The sequence below is a fragment of the Vidua macroura genome, chromosome 16, assembly GCF_024509145.1.
Source record: "Vidua macroura isolate BioBank_ID:100142 chromosome 16, ASM2450914v1, whole genome shotgun sequence".
NCBI classification, from domain to species: domain Eukaryota; kingdom Metazoa; phylum Chordata; class Aves; order Passeriformes; family Viduidae; genus Vidua; species Vidua macroura.
In genome coordinates this window covers 6,168,531-6,182,883 of record NC_071586.1, presented here as the reverse complement: position 1 = coordinate 6,182,883, position 14,353 = coordinate 6,168,531, and the positions used below count along the sequence as shown (strand labels likewise).

The 14,353-nt window shown below is 39.3% G+C and overlaps 1 protein-coding gene across 1 annotated transcript in view; it reads left to right on the top strand.

The window, feature by feature from the left end:
* The window catches only part of GRIN2A (glutamate ionotropic receptor NMDA type subunit 2A), a 156,842-nt gene extending 146,462 nt beyond the window's left edge, over nucleotides 1–10,380 (top strand). The window contains 2 exon segments of the mRNA XM_053991981.1: nucleotides 4,865–5,103; nucleotides 6,694–10,380. Coding sequence (XP_053847956.1) covers nucleotides 4,865–5,103; nucleotides 6,694–8,484 — 2,030 coding nt within the window. The 3' untranslated portion in view covers nucleotides 8,485–10,380.
* Nucleotides 10,381–14,353: the final 3,973 nt, after the last annotated feature.

Below are 14,353 nucleotides of genomic sequence, written 5' to 3'. Positions count from 1 at the left end.
GGGGTGGGTGCTTTCCTCCTCCTCTGTCACTTAGGAGTTCTACCACAGTAAACATGGAACGGTCTGTCCCTAAATTTGAAAACTACCTTTTGTCCAGCCTGAATAAGCAGGTGATTCTGTTAGTGCCACCAGGGTCTTTTGAAGATGCTGCCCTACATCTGACCAGTGTGAGTGTATATATTTAACCCTCCTGTTCTTCATCTCTACTGGGTACATGCCAGTTTGCTGTGCTGACTGCTCAGGGTAGGGTTTTGCACGAGAGCCCCCGCCCCTGACGCTGTCACCAGCAGCCAGCTCCTTTGTCACCTTCTGCTGTGACACCGAGATCTCCTGCAGTGACCTGCTCCTGGCCCGTGCCTTATGCAAGTCCCAGGGAAGTGCTGACTCCAGAGGTCTGCTGTACTTAACCAGCAAAGCAGCAAGGGTGCTGGGCTGCAGCTCTGCTTTCCCCACGGGGACAGGGCATCCTTTCCTCCTGCAGGATGTGCAGACTGCACAGAGCAGGGATGGCTGTGACGTGTGACACAACACAATGCATGGGAGAATTAATCTTTCCAGACAGCTCTCATTGATGCAAGGCAATGTTTTTTGGAGTCAAGGGTGGGTGACTGCCCATGCAGAGGCAGTTGCTGGTACAGCTGCTGAAGGGCCTGGCAGTTTGGTGCAGGTGTGCCTGGACTGGGGGTTCCAGTGCTCAGGTAGTTGCAGGTGCCTTTGTACCACGGAACCAAAAGGAACCTGGGGAAACCAGTAACCCCAATAAAGAGTCCCAAAGAACTGGTGCATCTCAAGAGCCAGTGACACAGGCAGCGGGGCACCAGGGAAAGGTGGCACAGCCTGCAAAGCCTGCTAAGGGCCCTGATGAGGAAAAGCATGTAATGCTACCCTTTAGACTGTATCGTTTCTGTGACTGGATAATGAAATTTTTATTGTGACAAAATTGTTCGGGGGACACAGTGGGCAGTTTATCAGTGCTTCCCAGGATGATAACGTGTGAAATAGGCCAGAAGAGTTTATGTAGAAAGAAAGGCCCTTGTGGGATATGCAGGCCAAATGGCCAACTGGCACGTTTCTGTGCAAATAGCAGCCAGAGCAGAGAGCTCCATAGCCACAGGAACAAACTTAGGAGCACAAAGGGATGGGAGCACTGTTTGCACAGTAACCTGAACCCACTGTAAATAGTGCTGGATTACCAGTGAGAGAGCTGGAATGTTGCAATTTATTGGAGTTTTTGAACGAATACTGCAGACATTCAACATTGCTTGAAATATGGGTTTTTAAAGCACTTATGCTCATTCTTACACTATAAATGAAAGAGATCTTTTATGATACAGTGCTATAGAATTTTTAAAATATCTCTTAGTGTAGGAATCATGTAGTCATTTGTGAGTTTTTCAGATTAAATAGATTGTGGATGTGTTAAACAGAAAATAAACACTGTATTTTTTTTGTCAAATACACAGCAACACTTCATTTTCTAGTCTTGTGCTAGTGTCATGATGTACTTTGCTGCTGAGATCTGCAGCTGTTCATTTACACGTTAATCTAGTCCACACATAAATGAAGGTAGGAAATGGTTGTGGCATTACTTTCCTTTAGTAATTGCCTGAAGTGGAAATAAAACCCCTTAAAATAAGTCTGATTAATATTTATGAGTAACTTGAGACCCCCCCCCCCCCCATTAGATGCAGACTTGAACTCCATTAACACTCAGTTCAGTGAGGCCTGGCATTTATGGATATTGAGGTTGCTGACTTAGAATTTCAAGGTCTGTTTTATGGAATATTTGGAGCTTGCACTTGCTAATGAGTATTTTGCACACACAGGGATGACTGAACTCTCCAGTGCCTGGTAATCACAAATTGATGGCCTTTCAATTGCCAACTGTAATATATTGCTATAGGTGTCATCACCCTACACATTCAGCTCACAAATCAGACCATTCAAAAGGACTTGAAAGACAACATTCCTCCAAATGAACTTTGTTCTTTTAAATTAATTTATTTCCTGAACCAAATTATAACTAGCCTTAAAGTTCAATGTTTTGAATTCAAACTCCAGGCCAAGTTAGGAAGTGATAGATTTTAATAAGAAATTAATTGACACCAGAGATAAAAATGTTTCTCATGCCTGAGAATTTTGTAATAAAAATGTTATGGTTTCTGTGAATATCTGGTTTAAAGTGTAATGGGCAGGAAAAGCAATAAGAAGACTGGGCATTTTTGCCAGTCTTATAGGGTCAGCTATGCTGAAGTGTTATTACAGTTAAATTATTATCAATTTGTCTGTGTTTCTGTGTGCACATACACACACATATATATAAATATTTATGCACATGTCTAAAAATATATACTGGAAATGGCAACTGCTTTCTATGGAGAGACCAGAATTATCAGCCTAATATGTCCATTCCCAGATAGCATCATTCCATAGATTTGATAACCCAATGATTAACAGTGCTTTGCTATCTATAAAAATGTGGATTCCTTTTGGGCATTACTTCACAGTGATTGCTGTCATTGTCAGATATTATGGAAGGGGTGGATATTGCAATAGCAGGATCTGCAAGGCTCTGGGATGCTTTGTTCTTCTTTACTTGCAGGGCACTGTCATTTATCTTGACTCAAAACAAGCTTAGTTCATTTCTGTCGGGATGTTTTTGGAAAGGTTGCTGGATTATCAATAGTTACTTTAGATGTACATGCCAAAGGGAAAGGAACTAAGAGGGAACAGTAATAAAAAAGAGGTTTAAATTCCTTCGTGAATTTTGTTATGAACAGTGAAAGGGCACAGCAGTCAAATCAAATGGAATGCCTGACAATCATGGGAGATGTGAGTTTTCCTGTGGGAAGTAATGAGATCTGATTGGCAGAGCTTCAGCTAATGCACAGACCAGAAATATTGCTCTCTCTTTGGACTTGGGTTCTTTTCTCTTCTATAGCCTCCATGAGTTTTGTTCACAGACCTTGGGGAGGACTTGAAAGAGACGAGGGAAACAGTCCACTGAGGTTTAGCAGAACAAAAGAAATCCAAATGTTCTAAGATATGGAAATGCAATAATGAACCCCAATTATCTATGTGTGCAATATCTGTACTGTTACAATTAATAATTTATTGTCCCAATGTCCTGGATTAGAAGATTTTTAAAGGTTCATTAGGATTGACTTTCTTCTTTGGGATGCTCTTAGGTATTTTGAAGATTGAGCACTGTAATTTGGAAGAAGACACATTGCCTTTTGCAGATGTAGAGGTTCAATTCGTGCTTCAAGCACAAAATTAAATTTGGAATTAGCTAGAGACCGAATAATCCCTCTTACAAATTTGTGAAATGCCTTTGCTAAAGTGCATCAGAACTTGTCCTTTCTACTTCAGTTTTTCATTCACATTCTCTGAGAAGCAATTTCTCCATCACAGTTTTGTGTTCCATTTCCAATTGAAACTCACATCCAAATTATCTGTGGGCTGCAGCTTTCCTGGTGCCCTGGCACTGTATCCTGCAAAATGCTTTTTCACAGCAGGTCATTGATCTTCTAGTCTAGCTTGAAGGTAGCTGAAATGTCAATATAGCTTCTAGCCATTTTTCTGTTCTTTTTTTCCAGTGATGTATGAATTATAATAATACTGAAAATGTATTCCCTAATCACTGGATAAGGATTAGGGATTTGCACCATTGGAATTTTTCCCTCATATTGAAACCATATCTTAAATTGGAAAACACACCAAGACAGCTAATACTGTCCTTTTTGGCCCTCTACATTGCCTGCTGTATTTTCTATAAACAATGAAGTTTATGACATTAAAAATGATAACATAATTACTCAGCTGACTATGTCCCAAGAGAGTAAAATGGCCTGTATGCCCATGCAGTGCTTCACTAAGAGCAACACTAAATGTTTGAAAATTAGTCAATCATGCAAAATAATAAAAAAAAAAAGTTGGCAGGAACAATTGCAGTTTCTTGCCCACCTCTGTCCATGCTGGCAGTAGCAAGCACTGCTAGGTGACAGTGTCCTTCATCCGAGGCCAGATCTCAGCAGTGAAATATGGATTCAAAGTTAAGAGTACACAAGAGAGGGAGGGAGCAGATTTGCTTCCTTAGCTTTAAGTAAATGAAGTGTTGTAATGGCAGCGAGGATGTGGCACAGCCAGAACCATTTCAGGTACGTGATGAGGTTGTTTGTGTTTCTGTTGCTGCCCAGGAAGTTGGAATGGCAGCAGCACAAGGGAATAGATACCAGAGATGAATGCAGAGACCAGATGTGTCAGAAGAGCTTCAGCCACGACATTGCAGCTTATGTGCAAGGAAGAAATAAGGGCAAAATGGATCAGATGGGAAAGAACAAACTTCTCATGACACATTCTAAAAGAATCGCAAGAATTTGTGAAATTTGTCTTGTGATGTTAAAGGGAAGGGCCAAAGGGAGGGGTCAGAGTGGATCAAGGAGGTACCAGTGCAGGGCAGTGGAGAGGGGGGGGCATGAAAGGGTCTGGTTGAATGTCAGGACGCTTCTGTGATGAGTTCTCTCTCTGATCACTATAGCCTGTCCCAGCTCTTTACTAACTCATTCCACTCTCTATAACAAGTCCTAATAGTTCTAGCAAGCAGAAGAAAGTTCTATCTAAACCAGGAGGAATCTTTCTAGAGCATCCAGCTTCCCACGTAATTTATGAAATCTGAGGACATCTGAAACTAGGGTGCTGTGAGTTGAAATCTGCTATATTTGCAACTCCTGGCTAGATAAGTCTGCACTGCTCCACGAATGAAGCATTAAACGGTGCTGTATTTTTAAACTTGCAAAGACTTTCAAATTCTGTGAGCAGTAATTTTTGCATTTTAACTGGTTTGACTCCTTGCTCTCCCTAGGGGAAATGGAAGAGTTAGAAACCCTGTGGCTGACTGGTATTTGTCACAACGAGAAGAACGAAGTCATGAGCAGCCAGCTGGACATCGACAACATGGCAGGAGTGTTTTATATGCTTGCAGCAGCCATGGCACTCAGCTTAATAACCTTTGTCTGGGAGCACTTATTTTACTGGAAACTTAGATTCTGCTTCACTGGAGTCTGCTCAGATAGGCCGGGATTGCTGTTCTCAATCAGCAGGGTCAGTACTACTTTCATTTTTCCCCTTTAGGCAACAGAAAGAATAAACACTCCCTAAAACATTATCCTTCCCTTTATTCCCACCTGGACATTTAAAGTACATGTTAGAGCAGCAGTGTGGTGGTGCTCTGGAGTAGTCAATGGGCTTAGGATGTACTTGCATTCCTTGGGAAGTCTTAATCCATTGGACTGTTTAGGATATGAATTATCATATGCCAGGATAATCAGTAATTGAATACTGAAAACAAACACAGTAAGGGAAAATTTCGATGAAGAAATGGTAGATGAAGGAAATATATTAATTTCCACATTAAAAATCCAAACAAAATAAATACTAATTTGATAAAGGACTTTAGCTGTCAGCTTTGTGCATTTCTTAGGCAAGAGAATTTGAAGTTATAAAAATACAATGGAATATTTATGTAAGCTTTTATTGATAAAAAACTTGAATAAACTGTATGAGAAAAGGTCAGATACAGGTATCATTTATGTCTGGTTAGACACTAAGGCAAGTTTTAATGATAACTTTACCATACCCAAAGGGGATTTACATATGCGAGACACTGATACTTGTAAAAAAAAAATGGAAATGTGGGTTTATTCTATTATTTTTGACAATTTGGTTGGGTTTTTTCTTTATATATTTTTAAAACAGATAGAACTTTCATTAGGTAATTGATTTTTCTGGATTTTTTATGTAGCTGAGGAGAACTGAAAATGATACTAAAATGGCTAATTGCTTTAAAGTCTGCTGCAATTACCCTGTTGAGTAGATTGGAGCATTTTGGAACTGTATTAAAAATAGTCTGCACTACCCTGTTGGGGATTGTCTAGAAACCACATGCACCTTAACATCCACATTTTATATTTGAACTTTATGTTTCTGGCCTTTTTTATATGAAACTTTCCTAAGAAATACTGGGGAAAAGAAGTATTTATGTCAAAGGTAAATGTCTGAGAATTGCTAGTTCACAGGGTTGGAAATGTCAATTGGGCTCACAGGAGTGACCAAAGAGGTTGAAGTGAAAAAATGGGCTTCAACCTTTTGCTCAAAATTAACTCAGATGCAGCTTTGGAAAGAACTGGGTTTTTTTCACACGTACTGGGATAGGGATCATAAAAGCTAAAATATGATGACTAGAAGCCTTTTTATTTCAGTACAAGTGAAGAGTACCTTAATCTCCAATAAAATAGTCCCACTACAGGCTTGTTTAGAGGGGAAACTTAATCACTGGTTTGAAATAAAAGAGCATCTATTGCTGAAGGCTAGTTTCATTTTGTGACAAGATTAGGGAACCCTTTGGGGTACCTTCTAATCTTGTATTCTGGAATAAGCTGGGGAGGCCAAGACAGACTACTGGTTTGTGAAATACTGGCAGTTTTTCTCCTTTGTAGTTCTAACAGATACAGCAGAAAATATTCCTCCATTTCAATGCAAGGAAATGATAAAAAGTTAGAGATGTACTTTTAATCTTTCCAGTAATGAGATAAGAAATGTTTAATTTTTCTTTATTGCTAATTAAAACTAAAATGGAAATTGTAAAAAGTTATACCTAGTGATTTAATTTGTTTTATATTACTCATATTACAGGGTATTTACAGTTGCATTCATGGAGTACACATTGAAGAGAAAAAGAAGTCTCCTGACTTTTCTTTGACCAATTCACAAACCAACATGTTAAAACTGCTGCGAACAGCGAAAAACATGACCAATATCAATCCTTCAAGGATTGACTCCCCCAAAAGAACAGCTGATTTTATTCAGAGGGGTTCTTTGATTATGGACATGGTCATGGATAAGGGAAACTTGATATTTTCTGATAACAGATCCTTTCAGACAAAGGACAACTTTTTTGGTGACAACATAGGTGAACTGCAGACACTTCCTGGCAATCGACACAAGGACAATCTGAACAACTATGTTTTCCAAGGGCAGCATCCTCTCACACTGAATGAATCCAATCCAAATACAGTAGAGGTTGCAGTAACAACAGAAGCAAAAGCGAACTCCAGACCCAGGCAGCTTTGGAGGAAATCTGTTGAATCTTTACGCCAAGATTCTGTACGTCCGGGCCAAGGTTCCCAGAGAGAAAATGGGTCAGAGGAAAACAGGCAGCTTTCATTGAAAAGCCAAAGATACCTTCCTGAAGAGATTGTCCATTCAGATGTCTCAGAGACATCAAGCAGAGCTACTTGCCACATGGAAGCTGAAAACAACAACAAGCACCACAAAACCAAGGACAATTTTAAAAAAAGGACAGTAGCATCAAAATACCCAAAAGACTGTAGTGAAGTGGAACTGACATATCTGAAAACCAAACAGGGCTCTCCACGGGATAAAATCTACACGATTGATGCTGACAAGGAGCCAGGATTCCGCTTGGACACACCTCAGTACATTGAAAACATTGTCCTTCCAGAACCTGTAGAGCTTCCTGATGTTTACCAAGATCACAACGACAACTACAGGAAAGCCGAACACGCTAACAGGACTCCATCACATAATGAAGACAGTCTTCCAAATAATGACCAGTATAAACTTTATGGAAAGCACTACACTCTCAAAGAAAAAAATACTACCCTTGGTGACATGAATGATAGGTACAGGCAGAATTCCACGCACTGCAGGAGCTGTCTCTCCAACATGCCCACTTACGCGGGGCACTACTCGACCAGATCTCCCTATAAATGCGATGCATGCTTGCGGATGGGGAACCTCTATGATATTGAGGAAGATCAGATGCTGCAGGATACAACGAACTTATCACTTCCTGAAGAAATATATGAGCGTACTTGGTCACAAAGTAGTGCTCTGCAATATCATAAAAAGAATAAACTGAGGATTAGCAGGCAACACTCTTTTGATAATATCGCTGATAAGTCCAGGGAAATTGATATTGGAAGACCTTCTCGTAGTATAAGCTTGAAAGAAAGAGAGAAATTTCTTCAAAGTAGTCCATATGCAAGCATGTTTAGTGTTCCCTCAAGCAAACTGTTGAGCAACAAGGCCTCACTTTTAACTCATGCTCTGGAGGACAGTAAGCGGAGCAAGTCCCTGTACGCTGTTCACTCGGATGATAACCCCTTCCTGCACTCCTATCGTGATGACCAGCATTTATCTCTTAGGCGAAGTCCAGCTGATCTTTATAAACATTCATTGCCAACAAGAGGAAGAAATGATAATTATTTAAGGTCATCCATACAGTCTACAGCATCATACTCTTCCAGGGATGGTCGGATCCATAATGACATGTACATTTCAGAGCATGTTTTGCCTTATGTTGCAAATAGGAATAGCTTGTACTCAACTCCAAGGGTTTTAAATTCCTGTAGCAATACACGTGTGTATAAGAAAAGGCCTAGCATTGAATCAGATGTTTAAATTTTCCATGAACACTTTATCTATAGGGAAAGAATAGTTGCCACCATCTTAGAGGGAGAATTTTTCCTTTAACAGTATCCTGCTCTGGTAAATGATACGTAAACCTCTCCCTTTCCCAATGTACTTTTGTACACGAATAGGTAAACTGGTATGCTCTGATCTATCCTTTTAAAATATGTCTTGTTAAAAAGGATAAAAAATAGCCATTTATGTGTGCTTTATATATAAATGGCAAATTGTACTGAAATAGCCCCAATATATGTTGGCAACTATGCTGTTTTGTACCTAATTATTTTACTATTTCGGTTATTCTAATTTATGTTGCTAAGTATCATTCAATGTACTTTTGTCCTTAGAAATGTTTAATGATTTTCTAGTACTGGATAAGCAATATGGTATGCATGTAGTATGACACAGACAACAAGAAATAGGGATGCATTTGCACAGATTCAAAAGTAAGACTCTAAAAGAGAACAGAAAGCTAAGACTTCCAAAAATGTATTTTAGCTTCATAATCATTTTCAAAGCCAAATAATAATTAAAAAAAAAAACCCCAAACCCCACAACCTTAATAAATAAAATACCGTGTGTTAGCACAAAATTAGGATGTTCCTTCTAGACTGACAGACAGTAGATGGGAAGGCAGTAACCCAAACATGTGAACTGCTGTGTACCAAAAGGAAGCCCCATGGATATTGGTTAATGTTCATGTACAAATGCTTTTCTTATATTGCACATGCACTTACCATTACAAAGTAGGTTCATTGAAAAGTTTGCAGTAATCTTGTCAGAAATTTCACAGCTGCCTAATCCAGAGTATATATTTTTAGATATCACTATATGGCACTTACTATGGAGCTGTGGACTTTATTAGTAACCTTGAGGCCTAATGTGTACGTAAGTTTGCATTTGCCCCTTACTGGTGATTACTCAGGGCTGTATAGTATTTCTTTTATTCTTTCACTTCCCAAACCAAATCCCACTGTAGTTCTTTGTTCATAGTGTATTAGTGACAACTAATTAATTGTATATTAATAGTATTAAAGCTGTTAATACAGTATCAAACACCGACAGCCATAAGTTCAGTGTGGTCAGTGAGTAGCATGGTACCATTTATTTTTTCCATACACAGAGAAGGATTAACACCTTTGGAAGGACTTCCTTCTACAATATTGTGCATATTTATTGAACATCAGACCATTTTTCTAACCTCTCCAATCAAGTCTGTTGTATAAAGTGAATATATGCACACGTAACTAAGAAACAGTATCTTTATTATCACTTACTGATACACAAAGGTATTCACATAACAGGGATGCATTGTTATATAACTTTTCCTTCTATAGATGTCAATCAGATTATTTCACAAATAAAATGTCTGTTACACACCCCTCCTTACCCTCACTGGAAGAAAAAACCCACTAGATTTTAACCATAAGGGAGCATAAAAGGAAGAGAGGAAGCCTTTCAGGAGAAGAGTGTACAGCAGTAAATTTAATTTCAACTAAAGAAGTAAATATAATTACTAATAAATTTAACTATTGAAAGTGTTCCAGAAGTGGTGCTCTCCCATTTTCCTGCTACTCTGAGAATTTGGGATTTTTATGTAGAGGAAATTTAGATTATTCAAGCGTTAATCCCTTTGTTTCACTGAAGAACAGTAAGCAGGGAAACCATTACCACTGTGAATTGGAAAATGTGAATATTATCCTAACTTTTCTCTAAAGTGAAACTCTATTCAGCAGAATCGTGCCTGTCAGCTGTAATTGAACCATCTGCATGCCAGAGGTGCAGTATGCAAGGTGTTTAATTTAGAACAGCATACTGCAGAGCAGAGTTGCAAATGGGAGATAATATAAATGATGTGTAGGGATAGTCAAAATAAAGCTTCTTGAATTTTGTTTACAGCTTTTTTTTTTTTATTAAACAGATTTTAACTGGCTTTGGCTATTGAAGTCCAGAATGAGTTCTTGGTATTTGCAAATGTATTTTTACCTCCACCCTGATGGTGAAGGATGGTATTTTTTAAGGAATGAAATGTAATGAGATTTGGGCTTCTGAGTCTCTTTCCGACTTCCAAAACTCGCAGTATACTTTATTATAAGTATGATCAGAAAGCATATCTATGGGTATCTCTTATGCTGTTCAGGTAAAATATGTTTTGAGTATTCTTTATTCAACATTTGGTCATAATTATTGGCCCTGATTCACACGGGATGCTTTCTGATTCCTCACTGGAGGGAGTTTTTATAAAAACAGAAGGTCCTTACCTGCCCTTAGAGAGACTCAGATTTCTTAGGAAGGGTTGTGTGAGCTAAGCAGGGTTAGGATGCCTGTGGGATGAACACTACTTGTCCTGAACCTAAACCTTTTCCCAAAGACACAAGTATGCTTTGCTCTTAAGTCTACAGGAAGGCAAATGCACTGAAGGCATAATGTGATCATGACTATAATAACAATATTTCGGGCAAATTTTAATATCCATTCCAAATCATAGTACACTAACTAAAATCCAAAGTGTTTTGAACTATTTGATGTGTTTCAGCAGATATGATATTTGCTGATGTCAAGCCAAATCCTGCCATGGATGTTGCTGAGCATTTTACCCAGTAAATCATAAAACTCACTGGTGGCTCTTGTCTTTCACATCATCATTAAGCTCTCAAGTATTTGTTGATCACTCCAAGTCTTTTGTATCATCATCTCAATCTAACCAGACACACATTATTCAAAATTTATACGAGTACTGTATGGGAATCTGTGGGAAAGAATAATTCCCATTTACATTTTCTCTCTTGACATTCAGTTGTAAACATCCTCAACCCAGGTGGATTTATCTTTCTGTGAAATGTACAAGCAAATTAGCTACAACAAAATATATTGCAGTGTTTGCTTTTTCTGATTTGAGCAGATTTCTGGTGACTGTAGAGATTTATTATTATTATCTGCAATATGCAATACAACCACCTGCCCTAAACCAAAATAATGAGACTGAGGGAAGACTTGATAATGTTGCACAGCAGTTGTTCACATGGAAATATAAGATGCTGCCTTAAAGAGGGAAAAAACCCCACCAGATACTGAAAGTAGAGGGAGTAAGAGTCTGCATGCTTTTGTTGTTTTGATCTTGGCGTAAATCCGAGTCGATAAAGGGGGAAGGAGAGCTGAGGCAGGGCTGTGGGCAGTAGTCAGTGCGCTTGCAGATGTGCTCGTGTAAAGAAGAAGCAGCTGAGAAGTTGAAGAAAAATCTTCAACAGAGCCACAAGCCACAGCTTGTGAGGCTCAGCCTAGAGCGCGTGGAATTCTGAATTTTGCCTGAGCTTTGTTGATATATTTGCACTGACTTTCAATTAAACCGAGATCAAGACTTTCTGTATTTCCCTCTCTCTCACTCTAGCTGCTGCTATACTTGAAGAGGAGAAAAGAATCTTCCTGCATAAGTGGCCATCCTTTCTGTACCTTTCTGGATGGTGCTGGTGACTTGTTACATTTTCCTGATTACAGCTCTAGCAGTTTGTTGGTCATTCCTATCACCACGATTTCCTGTGACTCCAGCTGGAACTGAATCAGGCTGTAAATGATATGGGCCATTCTTGGTAGCATGTCCTGTAGTGTTACACTGCTCCTGGATGACACCTTTTGTGGAGGCAGGATATTGAATTGCTGAGGAATGCAGTAGGTACATGGAGGTAAAAACAGATATGTAGACATACCTGCCTCTTGCTTTTTTTCTCTTTTAAAGATATTGTAGAATTTCTTCATGTTTTTTGTCTTTCCCTTTTCAGTAATTTTCCCTTTTTTCTCTCAAATAGATTTTGTGTTCTGCTTGTGTTTCTTAGAACAGTGTAGCCACCCACGAATTTAAAAGCATGGAAATAAGATATTTAAATATATAAGATAAAATTAGGGAAAACTAAGAGATTTTGCATTTCTGGAAAATTTAATTTAATGTTTTTGCAGCTTTTGCTCAGAATTCATTACTCTGCTATCTAAGAAGCTTGGTTAGGAGAAAGAGTGCTGTGGACAAACACAAATGAAATCACCAGCAGCTCACCGTGTTTTGGCAGCATCTCATAAATACATGTCTCTTTATGGTCTTTCAGGAACACTTAAGAGGTGAAATAAGGCTCACAAGGGAAATCAGGTGTGTTTTATTTTTTTCCTGATGAAAGCAAATCTTTTTATACAGTTTTAAAGGAAGCAAAGGCTAGAGCTGTGTGAGTAGCTTTGGGTTTCTGTGCTGGAAGGCTAAGCTCTTTCTGTTACCAGTGGGGAGAGAGAGAGAGAGAGAGAGAGAGAAAGCAAGAGAAAGCAAGCTCCATCTGGATGGAAGTTCAGAGGATTGAAGGCTCTGGAGCAGTTATGTCCAGAAATATATTACCTCTCTCTGTTGACTTTTTAGCAAGTATAGGCTCCTAACTCAGCTATCTCAGTTAGGCGGGCTTAGAAAAGCAATGGTCTACTTACCCCCAGGTAAATCTGCAAATGAGTACCAGGTTCAGCCTTGGAGGTGTTATAGGTTCCTGTGCTCATGCAAATAGGGTTTTTTGTGGGGTCTGCATAGCTGGGATGATAATGTGACTACCCAGCATGGGAGAAAAGTGTCAGAATCAAATTCCTGTGTAGTAAATTTATACTTTCATATTTCTGCATATGCAGAAATTGAAGCATATGCACCTTAAAGATGGGGAAGATTTTGGTACTGTTCCCTTCCTTGCTGGTTTTATCAGCATAGAACAGAAATTGTGTCACGAATCTAAGTGTCTGAGAATCTACCTGGATTTAGGAAGAATTCAAGAGGTGAATTTTTTTTTGTTGTTGTTGGTTTACATTGCATTTAAGATGTTTTTTATATAAAACCTAGTGAAAACAGAACTTTTATGAAAAAATGCTCTCCTACTTAATATAAAATAATAACTATCCTATGGCTTGGCTAGATTGTGTCAAGTGTTAATCATCATATTGTGTGCTTCTTTCAAGATGAGTGTCATACATTCCTTGCTAAACTTTCCCAGCTCTGGTCCTATCTTAGCTCAAAAGTCCTTTTAAAGCAGATACCTTTCCTGTGTAGGACAGTCTGGTTTGCAACATAAAAACAGTTTTCCAGGGATAGACTTAAATTATTTCCTCAGCAATGATTTTTTTTTTTTTTTTTTCGGTTAATCTAATCTTCCTTTCTATTGAGAGCTGAGCCTTCCAAACTTAGCAGTACTGAAGGAACTTCTGAAAGAACATAAAGGCTTTTCAATATGGCTTATGATACGAGCCATTTCCCTGCCCAAACTCACATGTACTGTCTTATTTAACTGTATTGGCAACATGTCAGCATTCGAAGGAGCTCAGTTTAATCACAGCTGTGTATTTCTTTGTGATGTGGATGTAAGTACAGAGAGGAACGTGGTGTGATGGAAGAAAGGCTCAATGTGCTGTGGCTGGAGTCACCACTGAAGCTGTGGTTAAATGGGAGTAGCCTCACGACTGTACTGTCTCTTACATGTTTCTGGTCATGCAGAGTCTCTGTCTGCTGTGCCCATACTGTACGTGGTGTGAAGCTCCTGTCGAGTTCCCCAGCTGTCTTGTGGAGCTGCTCCCATGCTCGCCCCCATTCCCGTGTCGCAGCGGTGTCTGTCAGAGGGGAGGTGGCTGCTTGTGCTCTCCAGTGTCTTGGCCCGACTCAAGGGGAGCTGCAATCCTGCCCTGCTTCTCCCTGCTCTGCTGGGGAGGGTTCCTGCACTCTCTGTAAATAAGCTCTTCATTTATTTCTCTCACTCAAGCTTTAACTTTTTTTCTCCCCTTGCTTCTCTCGACCTGTGTACAGAGTATGCGCTCTAAAACTATGTGCTCTTCCAAAGTCCTGTGACTTTGGAAG